Source organism: Watersipora subatra, chromosome 2, assembly GCF_963576615.1.
Source record: "Watersipora subatra chromosome 2, tzWatSuba1.1, whole genome shotgun sequence".
Lineage (NCBI taxonomy): Eukaryota > Metazoa > Bryozoa > Gymnolaemata > Cheilostomatida > Watersiporidae > Watersipora > Watersipora subatra.
In genome coordinates, this window is record NC_088709.1 from 33087003 (window position 1) to 33110169 (window position 23167).

At 38.3% G+C, this 23167-nt stretch overlaps 1 protein-coding gene across 1 annotated transcript; it reads right to left on the bottom strand.

Annotated features, from left to right (window-relative positions):
• Window positions 1-11: 11 nt before the first annotated feature.
• LOC137387338 (E3 ubiquitin-protein ligase RNF25-like) lies at window positions 12-13031 on the bottom strand. Its single transcript, XM_068073723.1, has 9 exons — window positions 12929-13031; window positions 11052-11161; window positions 9460-9531; window positions 8357-8462; window positions 8046-8113; window positions 7627-7696; window positions 6641-6856; window positions 4176-4394; window positions 12-1371 (listed from the first exon to the last, which is right to left on the bottom strand). Exons 2-9 carry the CDS (start codon window positions 11072-11074, stop codon window positions 22-24), a joined length of 2124 nt encoding a protein of 707 aa, XP_067929824.1. The 5' UTR covers window positions 11075-11161; window positions 12929-13031; the 3' UTR covers window positions 12-21.
• Between the last annotated feature and the right edge of the window lie 10136 nt (window positions 13032-23167).

The following is a 23167-nucleotide window of genomic DNA, read 5'->3' on the forward strand; positions in this document are numbered from 1 at the left end:
GTATAACAATGATGTAACCTGTTACTGTTCAGCATTTATATTAATTGCAGTGGTAGACTGAGTTTCTAGCTTAGCACAAATTGTAAGGGTAGGTACGGCGTCTGTCTTACCACTGTGTGGCCCACCTCTACTCCTGTTATTATGTGTTCTTCCTCTATTGCTTCGATGGTAGCTGTGGTATGTTCCTCGATGACTTGAGGCATTGTTGGAGCATTTTGCTTGGCCAATATTTGTAGACTGTAGTGTATCATTGCCAGATGCTGTTCTGTCACCACATTCTGTGCTATGATTCATAGGCTGGGCTCTTTCGGTATCATCGGGCGCTGTTTTCCTGGTTCCATGTGTAGCAAGATTTTTAGCATGTGGTCTGTCATTGTCTTCGGGAACTGTTTGCCTGTGGGGTCTGTCGTTGTCATTGGGCACTGTTCCCTTACCCTTTGTAGCAAGATTTTCAAAATGTGGTCTGTCATTGGCAACATTTTGCCTGTGGGGTCTGTTGTAGCCATTGGGCATTGTTTTCTTACTACCCTTTGTAGCAAGATTTCTAGAATGTGATCTAGCATTGTCTTCAGGTACTGTTTGCTTGCCACCCACTATGTCAAGATCTGTTGATTGCGGTCTATCAGTGTCATCAGGTGTTCTTCTATAATTTGCTGGGTCTGGTCTGTGTTTATGGTTTTGTTTCTTGTAATTGTTGGAAAGCTGATGAGAAGAGTGTCGCTGATGATGCAAGTTCAGCGTGCCCTCTTGTGTTGATTTCATTTCTGCACTGACAGTTGGAGTTGCAGTCTCCTGCCGAGTGGTATTAGCTATTACTGTCTTAGCAGAATGGTTGGAGTTGACATAATTCCTACCATAATTTTGTCTATTAATGGGCTGGTGAGTCGGTCTTCGATACGTTGGTCGAGGGTTGTCACCTTGTCTACCTCCAGCCATACCAGAACTCTTAGCAGATGTCGGAGGTGATACATCGTTAGTCTCAGATCCACTGTGCAGCTCTGTGAAATCGGATGTATTACTAGCACTCTTGGGGTTCTCTGCACCGCTTTCAACGTTTGACTTGACATGGATTCCAGAGCTATATCTCCTAGATGGTCTGTGATTCGGTTGTTGATCAGTAGGAACCTCTGCAGTGTCATGATGATTAGCTCTGTGATGGTTGTAACTAGAATGGATCGGATGGTGATATCTATTCCTAGAGTAGGAACCTCTGGAGTGCTTATTATGACTGCCACCTCTTCTATGATGTCCGTGTAAAGCAGAAACGGAAGAATCAAGTTTATGGCTGTCTTGATTAGTCTTTGAACCTGTCACATCTACCTGAGAAACTGGACGCTCTCCTGTTATTTCAGCATCCACTTCCTCTGTCACCTACCAAGTATTAGTTAAAAAACATAAAATAGCTTCAAAGTATTTTTGAACTATTGTTGTCACTTGTGTTCCATTCAGACTAATTTCACCAGCATCTTTGCTTTCACCTAGGAAAGTTTTTCATAAAGCTTCCAGTCTTATGCTGGAGATTGTTTCGTAGAGTAAAATATTGTGAACTTTCTCTAATATTTTGAGCATAGCTATAATACAGTATATAGGTATAGTACATACCTATGATCAAAATTTTAATCAAATGTTAAAAAATCTTGAGTATTAACTAGTTTAGACTATTAAGAAAGTGCAAGTATTTTGTGTCTACTTTAGATTGTTGGCTACAGAATACAGTTATAGACGCTCTTACAACATAAATAATCTGTTCTGAGAACATTTACGTTATAGGGATTTTACTTCATACAAACAGTAAAACATGTGCAAATTGTCTAATGCATTCCAAGATCTTTTCGAACTTACCTTTCGTCGTTCAAAATAAACAGAAAAGTAAATTTTGAGAAACAATGGGAATATTGGTTCGTAACAACAACTTTTCCTTTCTCTTTTAATTATTTACACTTGGTTTAGGGTCCATGATTACGGTGATTTTATGTCAAGCAAAGGAGAGCACACACCTTGAGTCAGTTTAAGCAAATTTATTTGTAAATTTTTCTCTACAAGGTCTATGGGGGAAAGAAGAGTAAAAAAATACATGTTTCCTACAATAAAGGCCGCGTATGTCTGTCCGCCCGAAGACAGGGTTAGATATCAGGATAAAATATTGCTTTCAATGAGCCTCAAACTCGTGACATCCAGCTTGGTAGACTGATACTCTAAGAACCACACCAATCGACCATTTTGCGGAATTTCTGAATAATTGTACAACTATTTATTCTTTGTTTTTGTTGGCATGTCTTATGATCTCTCATGACAGACTAGGCTGCCAGGGTACTATTACCATGACAGACTAGGCTGCCAGGGTACTAGTACCATGACAGACTAGGCTGCCAGGGTACGATTACCATGACAGACTAGGCTGCCAGGGTACTAGTACTATGACAGACTAGGCTGCCAGGGTGCTAGTACCAAGACAGACTAGGCTGCCAGAGTACTAGTTCCAAGACAGACTAGGCTGCCAGGGTACTATTACCATGACAGACTAGGCTGCCAGGGTTCTAGTACCATGACAGACTAGGCTGCCAGGGTACTAGTACTATGACAGACTAGGCTGCCAGAGTACTAGTACCAAGACAGACTAGGCTGCCAGGGTACTAGTACCAAGACAGACTAGGCTGCCAGGGTACTAGTACCAATACAGACTAGGCTGCCAGGGTACTAGTACCAAGACAGACTAGGCTACCAGGGTACTAGTACCAAGACAGACTAGGCTGCCAGGGTACTATAATTACCATGACAGACTAGGCTACCAGGGTACTAGTATCATCACAGACTAGGCTGCCAGGGTACTAGTATCATCACAGACTAGTCTGAGATGAAAACAATAGATTAGGGCTAACTATAGGACGCTCGTTATTTAACTCCAATTTGAGAACTTGCACTGACTTTACACTTTACCTTATATGAGATTTCTTACATAATACTAAGTGTAAATTTAACATAGATTCTTTAGGCTCAGGGGAATTTACATAAAAGGACATTTACGTTATAGGGGCCTCTCTACTGTAACTCACTTGCTTGTCTAATTACACGCAGATGTTGGTCACACTTATGGATTCTCTGCTAGCAAACATATGTTACAGATTGACTTGCAACCAAATTCACATTGCAGCTATTTGGCATCAAAAGATTCACCCTGTCTTACTCTGTTGTAGGTGCAAAATACGTGGGAATGTGATGACAAGCTCTTTAAAGCTAAAAAAACGAACAGTTAATCGCAGCCACACGAGACTGCCTTAGTTTGGATTCTCTTTCCAAAACGGCTCAAATGGGACGTCGTTGTTACAAGATGGTTTCGGTTTACACTTTCACGCAACCTCATTCGTCGAAGTATTTTTACAAATATGTTTCACGCATTCAATAAAACCATGTCTATTGTTCTTACGCATCTGTTTTATCGTCATTGTAATGCTGCCACTTTTAGCACTGATACCTTACAACTTACCGTAAAAATTCATTTAATTTTTTAACCTTAGCTCGAAGGAGTACATATCATTGTCTGATAATCATGATGAGCCTGTTGGTCACCTGTGATAATCGAAAAGTGCTGCAGAAATTATTTGCGAAGTATTGGGTCACACGATCAGACTACGACTTGACGATTAAATCAAGCCGAAACAAAACTGTAAAGTACCGAGCATCTATATTTGATACGGGGTCTTCGGTAAAATCAGAAGTGTTGGTCATAAAGTAGCACTACGATAACTTTTATATGGAGCTTTTTATTGGCCTTTCAATTCACGTGAGAACATCACGTGACAAGACAATAACCAAATGTAATGACTATGTCCGAGAAATAAACAGATTCCAATCTACGACGGCTTTTCGCTTTTGAGCTTTTAAGAGCTGGCAATCACATTTCCACATATTTTGAACCTACAACACAACAGAGTAAGACATGGTGAATCTTTTGATACCAAATTACTGTAATGTGAATTTTGTTGCAAGTCAACCTTTAAGCTTTGAGAAGAATACTATCGTCAAATGCAAGCTACTTTAGCTAGCATTTGAATCGCATACTTTAATCCATATATCTGATTTATGTGGCGGTCATTAATTAGTTTTTGCTTTGGTTTTGTATTTACAGTTTTCATGGGTTAGATTCAAAACCCAAACACTTTGAATAATAAACAAACCTCTGGTGGGGGAGGTGTAGAGGGTAGCCTATGCTTTACTTTTTCTTTTTCAAGGTCGATGATGCCACCTGCTGCCAGCTGCCTCTCATAGCGATCCTTCCATATCTCTTGCAGCGATTTCATCTCTTCGCTAATTACATATACAAAGTCTTCTTTCGGAAGTTCGTCTAACTTTGTATCCGGCACATGTACTGGCTCTCTACATTCTGGACACCTAAACTATAAATGATACATACTATGTATTGGATGGCGCACATAATACTAATATAAAGGTTTTACATTAAGTGTTGTCTACCTCTGCCAACACGATTCTTTGTCAACACTAAATACTACACGATTTGTTTTTGGGTTAGAGCTGGCACCAGGAAAGTTTAGCTATCATAAACTCTTTGGACATGCTTTTTCAATAGACGCATTCACTGCCTAGATTAGGTGATCTAGCATGTCTTGAAGTTGTTTCTACAGACAATTTCTGAAAAGAGTCGGATCAAGGGGCCACAATAAGCGAAGTTTTTGAAATACATACATGTATCTCAGTTAAAGCAACTAACAGCTACCAACAATTACCATCATTCCAACAATTTTCATCTCAATCCATCTTATTACCATTTGTTACATTCTTAATCACCATTGCATCAATCGTTTGTAAACAGTGAGTTGTCCAATCAAAGGGTTGTAAACAGTGAGTTGTCCAATCAAAAGTTTGTAAACAGTGAGTTGTCCAATCAATCGTTTATAAACAGTAAATTGTTCAAGCAATTGTTTGTAAACAGTAAGATGTCCAATCAATTGTTTGTAAACAGTGAGTTGTCCAATCAATCGTTTGTAAACAGTGAGTTGTCCAATCAATCGTTTGTAAACAGTGAGTTGTCCAACCAATCGTTTGCTTCAGCTACAAACGGTCAGCCCTAGTTGAGCATTCCCCAAGCCATTCAGTTGGAAACTGCCAAAATTCGATTACTTTTGCCTCTCCTAGACAAATCATTCGTCATCGGAAAGTTCGGTTCAGCTGTTATTCTGAGGATCTAATCACAACAGGAAAATCTCAGAGTCGCAATTCATGGGCTATTATTCCATTTTGTTAGCGGCTAATTCAGTAAATGCAGAAATTCGTAGATGGCACAATGTTTATGAATAGTTTCATGTTAACCCTCCATTATCCAAGCAGTGACCTACAATGAGAGGTTAGCATAGCAACCTCCACACCAACTGAACACAATGTAACATTATTTGTTTCACCATTTAGGTCCACCTCCAAACAAACTGAACACAATGTAACACTATTTGTTCCACCATTTAGGTCCACCTCTACACAAACTGAACACAATGAATCCTGGAACATCTACAGACAATTTATTATTGGTATTTATTAAAACTAGACAAAGCACCATATTTCCATTGACATTTTGATGACACTAATTTCAACAATTTATTAATTAGAGAATACTATATTTTGGTTTATATTTATACTAATCATTATTTCAATCTTTTATTTAGACTGCTAAACCTTTTAGCCTGTAGTGTTCATTTGTACAGTAAGTACCAGTACATTAATCACAGATCATAGAATTAGCAGGCCCGAAATTTGGCCACAGTACGTTCAAGATACTACGTAATTATTTCGCCAAAACAAAATGAAGTATTTAGTTTCCTTTTCCCTCAGAATTCTAAGCGTAAAATTACGGTTTCAAAATATTTTAATTTCTAGTAGTTTAGGATGAAATAAAAAACTTGTCAAGCAGCGACCTAAACATATTTCAGCAGCTAAAACTAGTGAAATTCTTCAACGTAAGGCCTCAGATATTTTTTACAGCTACAATATTTCTATATTAGAGAATGGAGTCTGCCTTTTAGTCAACCTGTATGAATGAGAGTGTTTTATTATGTAGCCAGTTTTACTCAGCTAAAAATGAATAACTTCAGTACTTGAAATGCATGGATTCTTACACAGAATTCTCTGTCGATTTGAAAGAACTTTAAATTGAAGTTCTAGTAAAATTGGCTAGGTGCGCGTACAACTGGCTAAGTGTACACCTACAACTGGCTAAGTGTATGTACAGTTGGCTGAATGTAAGTACAATTGGCTAAATGTAAGTACAACTGGCTAAATTTAAGTGCAATTAGCTAAATGTATGTACAATGGGCTGAGTGTAAGTGCAATTGGCTAAATGTACGTACATTCTGCTAAGAATATGTACAACTGGCTAAATGTATCTACAATTGGTTAAATGTAAGTGCAATTCGCTAAATGTATGTACAATTAGCTAAATACAATTGGTTAACTGTATGTACAATTAGCTGTGTAAGTACAATAGATTAAGTGTACATACAATTGGCTGAATATAAGCGCAATCGGCTAAATGTACGTACAATTGGCTAAGTGTATGAAGATTTTGCTAAGAGTATGTGCAAAGTACCAAACTTTTGCCATAAATCCACAACGTACAAAATTTATGAATTCATACCTGTTCTTGAGGAGCCTCCATGTATGCTGGCACATCCTGGGGATCTTTCGCTGTCTCACTTTGCCAATGATCTTTGTACGTTACAATACACCGCAAGTGAAAATAATGGTAACAGTTGGTCTTGAAGAGGTCATTGCTAGCCTCCTTAAAGTCACATAAACAGATGCTGCACACTCCATGAGGTATGTTAGTTTCAGTGAGCGCATCTTGGGCTATCTGAAATTGTAAATTTCAAATATTTTATCAAACTATTCACAAAATCAAAGGCCTAGGGTAATATTTACTATAATAAGAGCCGTGTTTGCCTATCTGTTCAGAGCCATGCTAAGAGAGTTAAGACAAAAGATTGCACCAAACAGGAACCAAATCCCTGACATTCAGATTTCCAACCAAGCGTGCTACCATCTGCACCACTTGACCATACTCAAGAATATTTGTGTGCCTACTTATTACACCCAATGGTTTCTCACAGTGCATGGGACTGCCAGTGTACTAGTAGAGAATAACAAGAGAAAATGTTCATCAGAGGAGGACGAGCTTCACAACAGCTTTTCACTCGTGCTACCATATATGGTAATAATGTCAAGTTTGAATGACCTCTAAGCGTGACTTCAGATAGAAAGGCGAAAACGGCACTTAATATAGTAAAGGATTGCTAATGGTTCACTTATTCAAATCAAAGCTCTATGTCTAGAAGAACTTCTGAATCAATTATGGTATATCGCAGCTCAAACACAATATGTGTATTTTAGATGAGTAGGGAGGGAGCTAGTTGAGACATCCACCTTTAATAATATTGTTCTTCGAATTTATTAAAATCATAGCATCTACACATAAACAGATATAAAGAGACATATCACTGTATTCCACATGTTATACATTAATTGTGTTTTATTAGATCTTCAAATGCTCTATAAATGAGCTCTACCTGTTACTCTTGTTAGGCTTTGACTTGATCAAAGCAAGAAATTAGTCGGTAATCTAACCTGAAATATTTGCATAAGTACGGGGGCTCCTCTTTCCTCTACGATATAGTCTAGCAGGTCTTTCTTTAGGCTAAACACACAATGGAAAGATTTTAAAGACTTAAAATTGGGCAAGAGGTTACGCACTTGGCATCTGAGCACAAACCGTGTAACAAGGCTGCTGTAGTCGAGTGAAGTAGCGTGTCTACTGATTAACAGAAACCAACCTTCCACAGCAAATAAAATTATTCTAAATAATGGTGAAAATAATTTGCTTATATAATTGCAAATAGCGAGAAACCATGGACATACAAACAATTGAAAATAACATATCGTCAGCCAATCAGAACAATTATAGCACAACCGTACAAGAAATGCTGAGTATTCTGTCTGACAACAGCCACATTAGAGATACAGATAGAATTTATTAAAATTCTCACTTTTCCACTTCCGGTTCTGATAATCCTCTCGGATTTCTAACCTCAATGTAGGGTGACTCATCAGGGTACTGCAAGGGAGAAAACAGAATGAGTGAAAGTCGGAGAAAGGAATGAGTGAGTGACAGGAAGGAATGATATAAATGACAAACTGGATGGTGGTAGAGGGCGAGTAACAAGAGAAGCCAAATAACAAAACGTGAGACAAAAATGTGAGCTTAAGAAAAGGTCAATTAATAAAATGTTTAAAATACCAAAACTTAAAAACACGACACAGAAAGGACCAGAGTATCGGTGAAAATAAAGTTAACTACCGATGCAGGAAGTGTTATGTGGAGCTTGAGACAGACATATTGGAGTTGCGCTTCCCCAGCAGTAGCAGGATGCACTGTCATCAGAATCATTGTTTCACCATCAGTTCTAAAATTAGCAAAATAATAAAACAATAATTATAATAAAACTATGTAACCTAACTCTTTGAGGATTGCAAAACAACCAAATATTAAAATTAACAAAGTGATAGGAACAAGTAACATTCTTAAATGTAGAGGCTAACTGTTAAATTGCTCACTAAACAACGGTTTAGAATGTTAAAAACAAACAATTGGCCATCTAAAAGCTATGAAAATTGAACTATCAGTAACAAAATGATATCTCAATTGCGAAGTCATTTTAGCATATACTTTACCATAAAATAACTGCCTTACAACAACTATTTATCAATCTATCCTTCTTAAGCAATTGCATTATTACCAACACTTCGAATCTGTTGAGTCTGTTTGACTGATGCTTTTATTAATTACTGTTGCCAAGGCATAAATGGGCTTTCTGTGTGTAGTGACATCATATCTGGCCAAGAACTGTCCAATTTTCTCCACCTGTTGTATTTAATCTTTTTTGTAGCTTTAGACGTGTTTCAGTTATTGATTCAAAATTGAGCTGCATTCGAAATTTTTAGTTGTTTCTAGCATTCATTTTATGTGCATTACTAATACGGCCCAAACTTGTTAAAGCATCAGGCCAGATGTCAAGCTTAGTGAATTGTACACCATTACTTAGTGCATCAGCACTAGTACTGGTGTACAATGTACTGTACTGCATCACAAGCCCATACTTCCATGATGACAATAATGGTTTTATTCACAATACCAATACTGTGAATTAAATCATTATTGTCATCATGGAGGTAGCGGCTTTGTGCAATGGCATGAATATCAACCTGAAGTATATTAGAAAACCATATATCATAATGATATTTATCCAATGTATCTATTCATGGAGTATCTGTAGAATTTAACACTGCCAACTGCCAATCAATATTTGGAGCACAAGAAAAGCTATTGCAAGGTTTCACCAAGACTCAATTTGTGTTATGCAAAGGAACTAAAGATTTATAATCAATTTTCATAAAACTTACCCTTTCTTTTCACAAACGGACACCTCCTCAGCTGTGAAGATATTCTCTAGCATGGCCAACTCTGCATCAAACCTACAACAAAATGTATGACAAAAATACGAAGTTCAAGATGACTTTCAACAAAAAAGAGAATGTAACTGCTCAATGAACCAACATGTCTGATGATGCAGAACCATCTTCATCACTGACTAGATGAACAGGTGGCCTAGAATTATCCTATGTTATGAATGATAAGCAATAATCTGCCACAATCATGGTTCCAGAGAAGGCATGAGAATGATACAAAAAGAGTGAAATATTTTTTGCTGTGATAGTGACTAGGTTTATCAAGAGCTTGCTAAACTACTAGGGCACATTATTTAGTTAGCCTGATCACATTTTTAATAATGTGATGGACACCAGCCAGCCTTGGGTCTAAGTTGGCACCTAGCCGAGCTGACTCAAATCTATTTAGCCCAGCACAACTTGGTTTAGAATGAGGACGGAGCCTACAACCAAACTGATATATAAAGCAGCGCAAGTGATGAGAAGACCAGAGCTAGTTTGCGTCTGCTTATATCTTGTTGTGCTTTGTGCAATATATTAAGCTAAGCAAATATTTATCCTGTCACTGAAAAGAGTCAGGATATATACGGTAGTTTAGACGTGGTGTTGGTAACGAAGCCCTGCAGGCATTCTTCACACTAAATGCTTCTTAGTTTTACGAGTTTTCACATATGAACATGTGACTGTCTTTTGTGATACCAATCTATGAAGAGCAACAAAGTATTCACTTTCCCTATAAAAAAACTCTGATAGCATTTTTGTTTATCTCTCACTAGCATTGAGCCTGACAATCCCAGGAGACCTTTCATTTTCAATCAGACAGCTCGCAGGTGGGTGTTTAATAGGCTGATTCTCTGGAACTGGATGAAGCTTTTAAACCAAATATTTTAGTGATCTGACGGAAGGCACGGACGAAGCATATGCATGTGAAGTTTGGATTAAATCGAAAAAAAGTGGAAATGCATAGTATTTGCGTGGACTAACAGACAGACAGTGACAAAGTGAGATTTATTAATAGATCATGATTATATATTAATATATTATGATTATACTAGATATAATGATTACATTGATATAGATTGCATCTATAAGCAACAAGAGCCTCATATAGAATGATAAATTTTTATATTTACTTGAAAGCTTATTCAAATTGAAGTAAATCTCATTGATAAATAAATCAGCAGAAATTCTTTCACATAATAGAATGAAGATTAGAAATGGAGCTCTTGCTCATTTGGTCGGTGTAAAAAGGGTAGATAAGACAGCTATTTTCAAGACTCAAAACCTATTATCCTAAAGTATTAGCCAAGCATTGGTCACGGCAGTTCCTTTCATTGGTAAAATAACATGTTGAATGACAGCAAGAATGATGTTTAGATGTGCTTCAAAAAGACACCAATAACTTTATATTTATATTAAACTCAAGCCAAGCTGTTTCCTAAAAACTACATCCGGTTGACTCATTAAAACACACAGAAAGATATTAGTCAAACATCATGAAGCTGCAATCACAGTAACGATATGGGCAATAATTTTGTTCTCCCTACCTTTCATTTGTAGTGTCAGCCATTGTTGAACTTGAGATTTAAATGACAAGCTTTTGAGAAGTAAGAGTAAAAATTTCCAAATGAGCTGAAAGATTATCAGGTAGACAACTCTAAAAAAAGAAAATTGCTAATGTCTTAAACATATTCAATGGCTAAAACAAGTGAATACATTGTTTTGACCAAATCTGCTGTCATATATATTTTTAGACGTTAATAGTGTTAAAAGTTGACTTGCAACAAAATTCACATTACAGTTATTTGGTATCAAAAGATTCACCATGTCTTACTCTGTTGTGTGGTGCCACATATGTAGAAATGTAATTACAAGCTCTTAAAAGCTCAAAAACGAAAAGCCGCCATATATTGGAATTTCTTTATTTCTCTGACGTAGTCATGAAATTTCATTATCGTCTTGTCACATGATGTTCTCATGTGAACTAAAAAGGCAATATAAAACTTATCGTAGCAATAGTTTATGACAAACACTTTGGGTTTTACCGAAGACCCCGTATCAAATATACAGCGCGCTACTTTACAGTTTTGTTTCGGTCTAATCGTCAAGTCGTAATCTGATCATGTGACCCAATACTTCGTAAATAATTTCTGCAGCACTTTTCGATTATCACAAATGACCAACAGGCTCGTCATAATCATTAGACAATGATATGGACTCCTTCAAGCTAAGGCTAAAAAATTAAACGAATTTTTACGGTAAGTTATAAGATATCACTGCTAAAAGTGACAGCACTAAAATGACGATAAAACAGATGCATAAGAACAGTAGACATGGTTTTATTGAATGTGTGAAGTATATTTGTGAAATATTTCAACGAATAAGGTTGCATGAAAGTGTAAACAGAAACCATCTAACACAGCTACGTCACATTTGAGCCGTTTTGGAAAGAGAATCCAAACTACGGCGGTCTCAAGTGGCTGCGATTAACTGTTACTTTTTGAGCTTTTAAAAGCTTGTAATCACATTTCCACATATTTTGCACCTACAACACAACAGAGTAAGACATGGTGAATTTTTTCATATCAAATAACTGTAATGTGAATTTTGTTGCAAGTCAACCTTTAAAATCACTAAGTTTAAGATCTGGTCGTATGCCGTAACACGTTTGGGCCATATTACTAATGCGGATAAAGCAAATGCTAGATAAACGACTAAATAATCCCTAATGCAGCTCGATTTTAAGTCAACAACTAAAACACATTTAGAGCCTCAAAAAAGATTAAATACAACAGCTTGGGAAAAGTCGAACAGCTCTTTTTGTCCAGATATGATACTACTGCACACAATAGGCCCATTTATGCCTTGGCAATAGCCATACATAAAAACACCAGTCAAACATACTCATTGAAAGGTTGATCATAATGCAATTGCTTAAGATTGATAGATCGATAAATACTTGTTGTGAAACAGTTATTTTATGGTAAAGTATATGCCAAAAAGGACTTCGTAATTGAGATACCATTTCGTTACTCATGGTGCAGTTTCCATAATTTTAGATGGCTAATTTTAGCCTTAATCTAAGCCAGAGAAATTGAGATATAAGCTACAACAAGACCGAGTTAACAATCTTATAAAGCAATTCTAATGGAACACAACTAAAGACAATAAAACATAGAAAATTGAGATTATAAACAGGGTAAAAAACGTATCGAGCACAAGCAATACTGAAATTAAAAAAACTTGAATCAGTGCAAAATCGGTTGCTGCAGTTATGTAAGGAAGCTTTACGGTGTATGGGTTCCTTATATTTGATGTTTCGTCTTATAAACAAATTAAAAGTCTGTAATTACATCATCAAATTTCATACCTAAACTAGCAGAGTAGTAGATATTACTAATAATTGAAAAGACCAATGACTGACTACAACTATACAAATTTATGGTTTCACGAAGCATCTACAATGTAGGAAACCAACTCAAATAATTTTACTTGACTCGCGAGCGATTAATGTTTGGCTATGTTTATAACCTCAAAATTATCTGCGTTTAAAAGAGCAATAAGTACATAAAATGTCTAAATTGGATGTTCAAATGTCAACGGCTACCAATTTCTGCAATACAATATGTACTACGCGTATGCCGTAATTGATAACACTGCTACCTTAGTTTTTGTTGACTGAGAACACTGGCTAGGTCAATGCTAAATTAATAACTTGCGAAATAAAGTGCCGCATTGGTGAGCATCTATTGCCGCCCGGAGTTACGTTCAGTTTTGGATACATGTATTTTACTTTTATTAAGGTAGTTTTTATTTTTTAGATTTTGCGAATTCATTGATTTATAATCACATTTGTCAAGTAGCTAAGCAACATCAGCTGAGCATGATTTGGCAAGTCTTGAAAGTTCCTCGGCCTGGAAAGTTTCCTGGAAGCTTTTTGCATACCACCAGCTTATGCGGACATCGCGTAGAAGCTTTTTGCATACCCTCAGCTTATTCGGACATCGTGTTAATTACACTCCAAATCATAGTTTTTTTAAAAGGGATTGATTGCATTAACTATTTATGATTGTGTTAGTGTATTGTGTTGTATAAATCAATGTACTCACATGTACTGATGTGAAGATGAAGAAGAGCATGTCTTTCGTCACACTTCCTTATCATACCTGCCAACTCTCACGCATTGGGCGTGAGACTCACGCAATCACCCCAAAGAAAAAACGAAAATGCGTGAGATTTTTGCCCCAATTTCCACAATTTTATATATACTATCATTGATACATCAATTGCCCCAAAATCAAATCGCACGCATTGCCCCACTCTTAGGTTGGCAGGTCTGCTCCTTATATTCTCCCCCATACTGCCTTACACTAGCTTATCTACTAGCTTTACCCACTAGCTTTATCCAGCTTTATGCACTCACCGTAATTACCAAGGCCACCTGTAGGCTACTGCCTTGAGCTCAGACACCAATATAGCCTGAGCCTAACAAATCCCATAATACAACATGACCTTTCTTTTTTTCTTTTTGTTTTGGGCCACTCCATCACTACCAACAAGCAGACATGGTAACTTACCTTACTTGTGTTGCTCGTTACCTGACTCCGTTAGGGCAGTCTCCATAGGCTATGCCTCTGGCTTGCGTGACCCTGTGCCACTGTCTAAAGTACTCTTCTTGCTACTGCCAGCTCCATTGCCAGTCTGCACTGGCTTTTCTATCACCCTGACCTCCGCCGCTACCAATACTTTTACCGTGACCACTGTCACTACCAACACTACTTCCACCAACATCTCCAACACTACTTCCACCAACCCTGACTAGCCCGGAGTCTTTTGGTTGGGTCAGTAATGACTCCTCAACCTCATCTCCGTCTCTTCCGTCTTTACCTCGCTCTCTCCAGTAAGAGGCAGGCTCGACAGGCTTCCTGTGGGAGGTCTCCACCTGGGCCGTAACCGGCTGCACAGGGGATGGCACCACAGAGCTGGGAGTTGGCATAGGCCCAGACCTATCTAGCTCGACCTCACCTGCAACCAGTGCAGGTCTGCTACCAGCAATTCTCCTCTGAACCTCGGCTAACTTCTGCACCACTACTCTGAATGCCTTGACAATTTCCAACTCCATGACTGCTGTCTCCCGTTTGACTTTCAGCTTAGCCAATTTCTCCTTCGACTTTCTCCACACCTCCCTTTCCTCTCTTTCAATCTCTGCTAGCTTTTTCTCATGACCTTCTCTGTCTAACATTCCATTGCTGGATACCTCGGTTAAAAAAGAGCAAACCTTTTCCATTACAGACACTGGTTCAGCTACTTTCTCAGCACCTTCCCTTACCTCATCGTGACTGTGTTCTCTATAATACTCCATAGACACTTGCACATCTCTGATGCCTTTGGCTGTCCCCTGTTGACTACCAACTTCTACGTATTCGCTACTCTTCACTCCCTTGGTTTTACATGTACAAGTCCACCAATCTTGACCTGTGTGACCTTTCTTAACTTCACTCTCTCTGTCGGACTTATTTGTCAGGTTTTGCAACTCGACATCATCTGAAACATAACTTGACCCAGCAATAATGGTTCTCGACGGAAACGGCTTAACTGGCTTAATACTTCTACACTCCTTAACAGCCTCAAACTTACTTTCGCATAACGCATTTACAACAGCAAATAATTTAAGCTGCCTCAACTCAGTTATGCCCAAGAAGTTCGTTCTCAATCCTTTCACCACATGAACTTCAGCATCCATATGCCTGTCTTTACTTTCCAAATGAACTATTACACTTCCAACCACTTTTAACTCACTACCATCAGCAGTTTTTAAAACTTGACGGTTTCTTTAACCGTAGGTTCAACTTATTGGCTGTTGCCTCGGTGACCATAGACACCTCAGCCCCAGTATCAAACGTAAACTCTACATTTACTCCATTAACTTCTAAATACTGCACAATTCTCTGGCCTAGTCAACTGTCATCATCATATTTATCCCTCGAACCAGAGAATCTAACACTTCTGCCCTTACTATTATCCCGGTACCTTTCATCATACCGACTCCTCTCGTGCCTCTCCTTATAACTCTCCCCCTCAAGCCTATCTATACTATTGTCCCAGTATCTACTCAACTTGTCTCTTGTCTCGCGGGGGCTTTCTCGGCCCCTGTACCTCTCCCTACTACTATCTCGACTACCATATCGCTCATAGCTATTATCATGGCTACCTCCTGACCACCTGCTGCTACCTTGTCTGTCGTAACCTACATCTCCTCCCTTATCCCTACAATAACGGGATACATGTCCTCGCCGTCCACAAGAAAAACATTTAATGTGGGGACAACTCCGCATCTCATGGCCACTACCTCTGCAATTATAGCAAACTCTATCTCTACTTTCCCTACTGTTTGCTCTATATCTAGAGTCATGCCTCTCCCTGCTATTATCTCTATACTTCCTACTGTCACTGTCCTTGTTATACTCCCGGCCTCTTGTCCCATATCTACTAGTATCGTGCTCCTCACTACCATAATATCCTCTCTACTACTCCTAGGGCTACCCCTAGGGGAAGATCTACCTGCTGAATCATAACTTCTATCTCTATCATTACTCCTATACTGCACTCGGCTATCAAACTCTGATACCTTTGCTACTTCTCTCTTAACCTCACTCTTTAAATCGGTACTTCTACCCTCATTTCTCAAAAATCTATCCGAGCTGTTGGCCATTTCACGAGCCCTCAATGCCTCATGCAATAACGCCCAAGTAAGATTGGCATTCTTCATTAAATCTCTGCTTACTTCTCTATCTCTCAACCCGTTAACTGCCACTATAAGGGCAAACCTTACCCTATCATTATTGTTAGCCACCTCTGCATATCTGCTCAAACTCTCTACCCGTTGTAAATATTCTCTATCACTTTCTCCAAGTGCCTGCCTAGCCGTAAGAAACTTATGCCCTTTTACGAACATACTCTCTTGTCTACCATAATAATCCTGCAAAACCTCCACTGCCTCTTCATAAGTAGAATTAACGCCATCTACGTTAAACCCTGCACTCCTCAATACCTCTCTACCACTGTGCCCAATAGCTCTCAATAGTGGCACTAACCTAGCTCTACCGCTCATAATAGGGCGTCTATTGTCATCCTCATTAGCTACATAACCTCTCTTCGCAACAGCGCTCTCAATACACAAATTCATCTCCTCTATAAATCTCTCCCACGAACCATTACCGTGCTCACCAAACACCAGCTTCGGAAAACCGATCTCCATCTCTACCCAACACAATATATCTCTCGCCACAAATTCACTTTACCCCACTCGTATAAGTTTAATGTAATTGTCACCTCCGAACACGTAATAAATATTTACACCTCACCAACACCGATGCTTCACCGCTACAACACCTCACAACACCACCCTACCTCACGTCACCTCACCTGCACGCCCGTAAAAGGGTCTAACCAACCGTTTAAACTTAACCCCGTAACCAGAAAAATGTTCGCTAATGATAACACAAAAAGAAAAAAAATCAGAATTTTGTCAACTGCGCCATGTTGTATAAATCAATGTACTCACATGTACTGATGTGAAGATGAAGAAGAGCCTCTGTCTTTCGTTACACTTCCTTATATCCTCCCCCATACTGCCTTACACTAGCTTATCTACTAGCTTTACCCACTAGCTTTATCCAGCTTTATGCACTCACCGTAATTACCAAGGCCACCTGTACTGCCTTGAGCTCAGACACCAATATAGCCTGAGCCTAACAAATCCCATAATACAACCTAGCTCTACCGCTCATAATAGGGCGTCTATTGTCATCCTCATTAGCTACATAACCTCTCTTCTCGACAGCACTCTCAATACACAAATTCATCTCCTCTATAAATCTCTCCCACGAACCATCACCGTGCTCACCAAACACCAGCTTCGGAAAACCGATCTCCATCTCTACCCAACACAATATATCTCTCGCCACAAATTCACTCTACCCCACTCGTATACGTTTAATGTAATTGTCACCTCCGAACACGTAATAAATATTTACACCTCACCAACACCGATGCTTCACCGTGTGAGGAATTGGTAGCCAAACTATGTTTAGCTGTTTGATAGGAAGGCCTACTCAAGTATACTACTGAAGTAAAAATATATAATTCTAGTAAAGGTATGATCACAACCCCTTATAAGTTTTATCAGAGTTGATTCTGACAGAACAGGGGTCTGCTGAGTTGAACCGAAGACTGGCCCGGCAAAACAAAAACTGGCCCGGCAAAACAAAAACTTGCCCTGCAAAACAAAAACTGGCCTGGCTCAATAGGACCGTAAGCTGGTCACATAGAGTTGGACTGAAGACTAGTTGGCTGAATTACCCTGTACTAGTCATGTCTACATTAGCACACAGCTAGCTCGCTGGTCGGCTACAGGATGCAGGGTCATTTAGACATGGGAATGTGTCCCTCTGATTTGCTCAGATGCCCAGTGTATTTAAATCTTTCTACCCCTGGAAATAACTACTATGTGACTACAAAACACCAGCTCAACTAGATTAGTAAGCTTGAGTAGATGTATCAATGGTTTGCAGTTTAATATCACTCGTATGCTACCTAGGGTCACGAACTTGTCAAACCCACTAATCGCCTCCTGAAACTTTGTGTGACTGCCATGGTTTATAAAGAGAGAACAAGATAGGTTTAACTGTTGCTAATGCTTTACTAGTTAGTTTACCAAATATACAAATATTGAAACTGCGTTAAATAAATTCCAAAGTTAACTACTAATACAGCAAATTCGCAGCAAAAACTGACAGCCCAACATACCTATGCAGCACAAGAGCCTATATACAGGCGCATTCAATAAAGCCACAAATGATTGTTGTTTTCCCATCAAGAAGGAGTTAAATCTAAAATTTTTGCTCTGCTGAATTTAGCAGAGGGCATTGTACTCTGTCCTCTATGTAATATCACCTTCTAGACTTGAGTCTATGCTAGAGTAATGTTTTTATTCACGTCGAGGGAAGAACGAGAGAATCTGGGCACCAGTTGTTAAAGTGCCCCTTATTTCATTTGCGTTGGAGATACAATGTCAGATTTTTTATCTTAGAACAGTGTCATAATTTACCTTATGCTCATGGAATATGAGCAAGATGCATTGATGCACAAATTACATGTAGTTATTGCTCATTATTTGCATTGTGCAACATGTCCATGTTACCCACCCAAGTAGGGTAGTATTAACGCACAGTGTTGTCGCGCAATATGTTCGTATTATATGCTGCTAATATGCTTTTTCATGTGATGTGTATTTGTGCGATATTAAACAAAGCATTTCACAACAGTAATAGGTTCGCTAGAGTAACTCTGTGTTGTAACTCCCTCTTCGACTTTTCCTTTCATAAGTCTTAGGCATCATTGTTCTAGAAATAACAGTCATATGCTAAAGTTGCACCTAATGTAATCATAATAGCTACTTCAAATCATTACCTTAAAAATTTCTTAGCTTTATTCATTAAAGTTAGTTTGTCAATATATTTCAACAAGGATGAGGTAATATGTACAGCTATCCAATTTCCCCATTTCCTGCTGTCCATATTACCCTACAATGTTCTTCAAAATAATTTAGTAAATGTATTTCAAAATATGAAGATTTGTCCTCCTACCTTGCTATTAGTAATTGTGCATATGCATTATTATAGGAATAAAAAGTTTTACATCATCAGTGTGTGTTATATCAGAAGAATCAACAGTTCCGTGTCATGCAAAATATTTGCTTTAAGAGAGTCAAATGATGTTTTACTTACCATTTAGCTTGAACATGTATAGATGTTGTCTACAACACAATTTGCTTGCTAAAACAGGAAATGAAGCAATTTAACAAAAAAATTAAGTGGATTCATGCAATATACAGTCAAATCCTGAAGGTGTCCATATTACCCTACTGTTCAAATTCTTGCATTCTCCCCTACTGGTTTTTACAATGGTCTGCGTTGGTATTATCACCTCCTCGACTATGCTCAAGTGATGAAGGTTTTTCAATGAATAGATAATTTTATTGAAGCTTACTAATCCTGTGCTTTTTGGGATAGTTGCATAACAACTTTAGCAGTATTTTTCAGCGATTTTTTAAAGCATTAATCTTAGCTATCTAGTTGCAGTTCTTCTTCACTAACAAAGTCCAATATCTGGCTAGATCACCAGTAGCAAGATATTGGGTGCGCTATTTATCTGGATCCTTCCACCACAAGTACCAACTCCATAACCGTGAGACTTGGTTTGCAGGGCCTTAGCTACCCAAATAATTAATGTCTGTTACAAGATCATAAGAGCTATAACCAGCAATTGACATGACGCGACCTGTCAATCAAACAAAACTATTGACCAATCAGCGTCCAGATACGACGAGGCTTAGCAACCGATGTTGCTATCCGCCATGACCTCCGACAAGCAACAGTAGTGAATGTTGTTTTGAACGTTAATTTTGTTTCTATTTTTACCGTTTATTTGACGATTTAGAATGGTGAAACGATGTCAATGGGGTCTTTGTGACTCCGTTGACATCGTTTTTGACTTTGTGACTTTATTTGAATTTCAATAACGATAGTTTCTACAAAATATTGACTTCATACAATAAACAGAACAAACATTAACATACATACATGTACATTATGCTAAGGGCAGAATTAATCATTATTCCAACAGTCATTTTTTTATCCGAATGAGAAAAATAGCTGGTCACCTGAAACACACATATAATAATTGGACACAAGTACATTAAAGAGAAATAAATATTGCCAATATATTTCGGATATACATGTATATATATGTCCAATAATTATATTTAGCTCTAGCGTTGAGCCAGCATTCTGTTCACCGCTGCTGGTGGCCACTGTCTTGTATGGCTTGGATGCTAAGTACCCAAGTGGTGTACCCCTCATAGCGGCGAGAAGCTCAATGTCCCTGTTCAACAGCTGAACTTGTCTGAAATAAAGTGAAACAGAATGTATTATCACACTTTGTATATATTTAGAGATTTAACATTAAAATTTTATTATTATACGGAACACTTTTTCAATTCATACTTCAAGAATTGTTGACTATTTATTCATAGCACTGCAACTAAAACACATGTGTTTTATTTATAAACACCGTGTCTTCAATAAAGTGTTGAAACTCACTACTTTTTTTCAATTTTATACCTATTGTCAGTTATGTCTGCAATCAGTGGGCGTTTCTTTCGGTTTTCATTTACTAGCCGACTGATGATCATGGAGGACACTTGCTCTGCAATGATTTTTCGCCCCCTTGGCATGTCCCATTCCTGTGGTTTTGATGTGCAGGCTGGTTCACTGGGAACTTCTTGCAGGCCACTGGTCAGCCAGTCCGTCAACTTGAGAACTAGTCCTCAGGGCATGGGCACATTCTCCTCCAGCTCTGAAATTTAAATGTCTTATTATGAAATAATGGGCCTCAATTGACATGACGCGACCTGTCAATCAAACCAAACTATTGACCAATCAGCGTTCAGATATGACGAGGCTTAGCAACCGATGTTGCTATCCGCCATGACCTCCGACAAACTCCGACAACGCAGCAATAGTGAACGTTGTTTAGAACGTTAATTTTGCTTCTATTTTTATTGTTTATTTGACGATTTAAAATGGTGAAACGATGTCAATAGGATCTTTGTGACTCCGTTGACATCGTTTTTGACTTTGTGACTTTATTTGAATTTCAATAAAGATAATTTATACACAACATTGACTTCATACAATAAACAGAACAAACATTAACATACATACATGTACATTATGCCAAGGGCAGAATTAATCATTATTCCAACAGTCATTTTTTTATCCGAATTAGAAAAATAGCTGGTCCCTTGAAACACACATATAAATAATTGGACACAAGTACATTAAAGAGAAATAAATATTGCCGATATATTTCAGCTATATATATATATATCCAATATATTTAGCTTTAGCGTTGAGCCAGCATTCTGTTCACCACTGCTGGTGCCCACTGACTTGTATGGCTTGGATGCTAAGTACCCAAGTGGTATACCCCTCATAGTGACGAGAAGCTCAATGTCCTTGTCCAACAGCTGAACTTTTCTGAAATAAAATGAAACAGAATGTATTATCACACTTTGTATATATTTTAGAGATTTAACATTAAAATTTTATTATTATAAGGAACACTTTTTTCAATTCATCCTTAAAGAATTGTTGACTATTTATTCATAGCATTGTAACTAAAACACATGTGTTTTTTTTATAAACACAGTGTCTTCAATGAAGTGCTGAAACTCACTACTTTTTTTCAATTTTATACCTATTGTCAGTTATGTCTGCAGTCAGTGGGCGTTTCTTTTGGTCTTCATTTACCGGCCGACTGATGATCATGGAGGAAACTGGCTCTGCAATGATTTTTCTCCCCCTTGGCCTGTCCCATTCCTGCGGTTTTGATGTGCAGGCTGGTTCACTGGGAACTTCTTGCAGGCCACTGGTCAGCCAGTCCGTCAACTTGAGAACTAGTCCTCAGGGCATGGGCAAATTCTCCTCCAGCTCTGAAATTTAAATGTCTTATTATGAAATACTGGGCCTCAATGGTGTGTATCTTGCAATAAAGGTCAAAACAGAAACCATTAAGTGCTAGAATACTGTAAGACAAAAATTAAATGTATCAATTAATGCACATCTTGACAGTAATGTGTCTAAAATAATATCAATAGATGTGTTGCACAGAATTCTTCCAATCTCCCATTTGCCATATCAAAAATCGTAAAAAAAACTGTCAACGTACAAATTATTTGGTCTAATCTTGACAGGTGCTGTACCTGGTATAGATTAGACTCATGGAACGAAAATGAGGCAGTCATGGTGAATATTACTAAAACATACACTTATTTTTGTAAGAATTAAAGAGTTAATTTACCCCGCTTTACAAGAACAGTGTGCATCAGTGACCTTCAGTGGCTTCTCATTCTTTCGCTGTGACCGGTACGTTGTCGCCTTTACAGTACTTTCTTCATCATTTTTTTTCAACAAACACATTCACTGATGCAAAGAAGCTTTCATTTGCATACTTTCTTCCTTGAATTCGCTGCCTAAGAGTTGGAATATACGGTAAAAAGCTTTCACCAAAATCACTCGGTAAGCTTTGTGTAGCCGCCGGCATTTTGGTTTATGCTTGTCGGAGGTCGACTAGTTGCTTGGTCATGTGACGAGTGGGTGGAGCTACTCTGGGAATCAGCGTCATGTCAATTGCCTCTAGGGCTATAGAAAGCCTGGGGTGTTGAAGGAATGGAATGCAAAGTGCCATATGAAGGGATAGACCTTTTTATCCTATCTAACAAATCGTGTCGCTGTTCACATGCTCAAGCGCCTATAACTGTAGGGTCTGAATGGTTGTAAGAAAACCTGTGGGCAGTTTTTTACAGTCAGCATCTTAAATGCATAGTACCTCCTACAAAATACACTTGTCATCCCATACTAGCGCAAGGGCCACTTCCTGCCTCACAACTATGTCAACTAGCTTCAAAATCTGGTAGATAATTAGCTTCATACTATCCTTAGCAGCACAAGTTGGTGAGGAATCATGTAGTCGGAGATGCTGTAACTTGTCTCAGACTACAGGAGTTCTGCAAATTGCTCTGAGTCTTAGTAAACTGTTT